The 532-nt window shown below is 67.1% G+C and overlaps 1 protein-coding gene across 1 annotated transcript in view; it reads left to right on the top strand.

The window, feature by feature from the left end:
- The first annotated feature begins 8 nt into the window (after positions 1–8).
- Positions 9–532, top strand: part of MAF (v-maf avian musculoaponeurotic fibrosarcoma oncogene homolog) — a 5,684-nt gene continuing 5,160 nt past the window's right edge. Inside the window, exon 1 of the mRNA XM_011942204.1 lies at positions 9–529. Within this exon, the coding sequence (XP_011797594.1) occupies positions 116–529 (414 nt within the window). The 5' untranslated portion in view covers positions 9–115. The remainder of the gene's footprint in view (positions 530–532) is intronic.

Here is a 532-nt window from a genome sequence, read left to right as displayed (position 1 = left end):
CGAGCTAGAAGCGCCCCAGCCCGGCAAGCTGGCTCACCCGCTGGCCACCCAGCACAGCCCGCTGGCCCCTCTCCTGCAGCCCATCTGGCGGAGCGGCGGCGGCGGCGGCAGGAGAATGGCATCAGAACTGGCAATGAGCAACTCCGACCTGCCCACCAGTCCCCTGGCCATGGAATATGTTAATGACTTCGATCTGATGAAGTTTGAAGTGAAAAAGGAACCGGTGGAGACCGACCGCATCATCAGCCAGTGCGGCCGTCTCATCGCCGGGGGCTCGCTGTCCTCCACCCCCATGAGCACGCCGTGCAGCTCGGTGCCCCCTTCCCCCAGCTTCTCGGCGCCCAGCCCGGGCTCGGGCAGCGAGCAGAAGGCGCACCTGGAAGACTACTACTGGATGACCGGCTACCCGCAGCAGCTGAACCCCGAGGCGCTGGGCTTCAGCCCCGAGGACGCGGTCGAGGCGCTCATCAGCAACAGCCACCAGCTCCAGGGCGGCTTCGATGGCTACGCGCGAGGGGCGCAGCAGCTGGCC

This window comes from Colobus angolensis, unplaced genomic scaffold (genome assembly GCF_000951035.1).
Source record: "Colobus angolensis palliatus isolate OR3802 unplaced genomic scaffold, Cang.pa_1.0 Scaffold207, whole genome shotgun sequence".
Taxonomy (NCBI): Eukaryota; Metazoa; Chordata; class Mammalia; order Primates; family Cercopithecidae; genus Colobus; species Colobus angolensis.
This window is presented reverse-complemented; position numbering and strand designations above follow the sequence as displayed.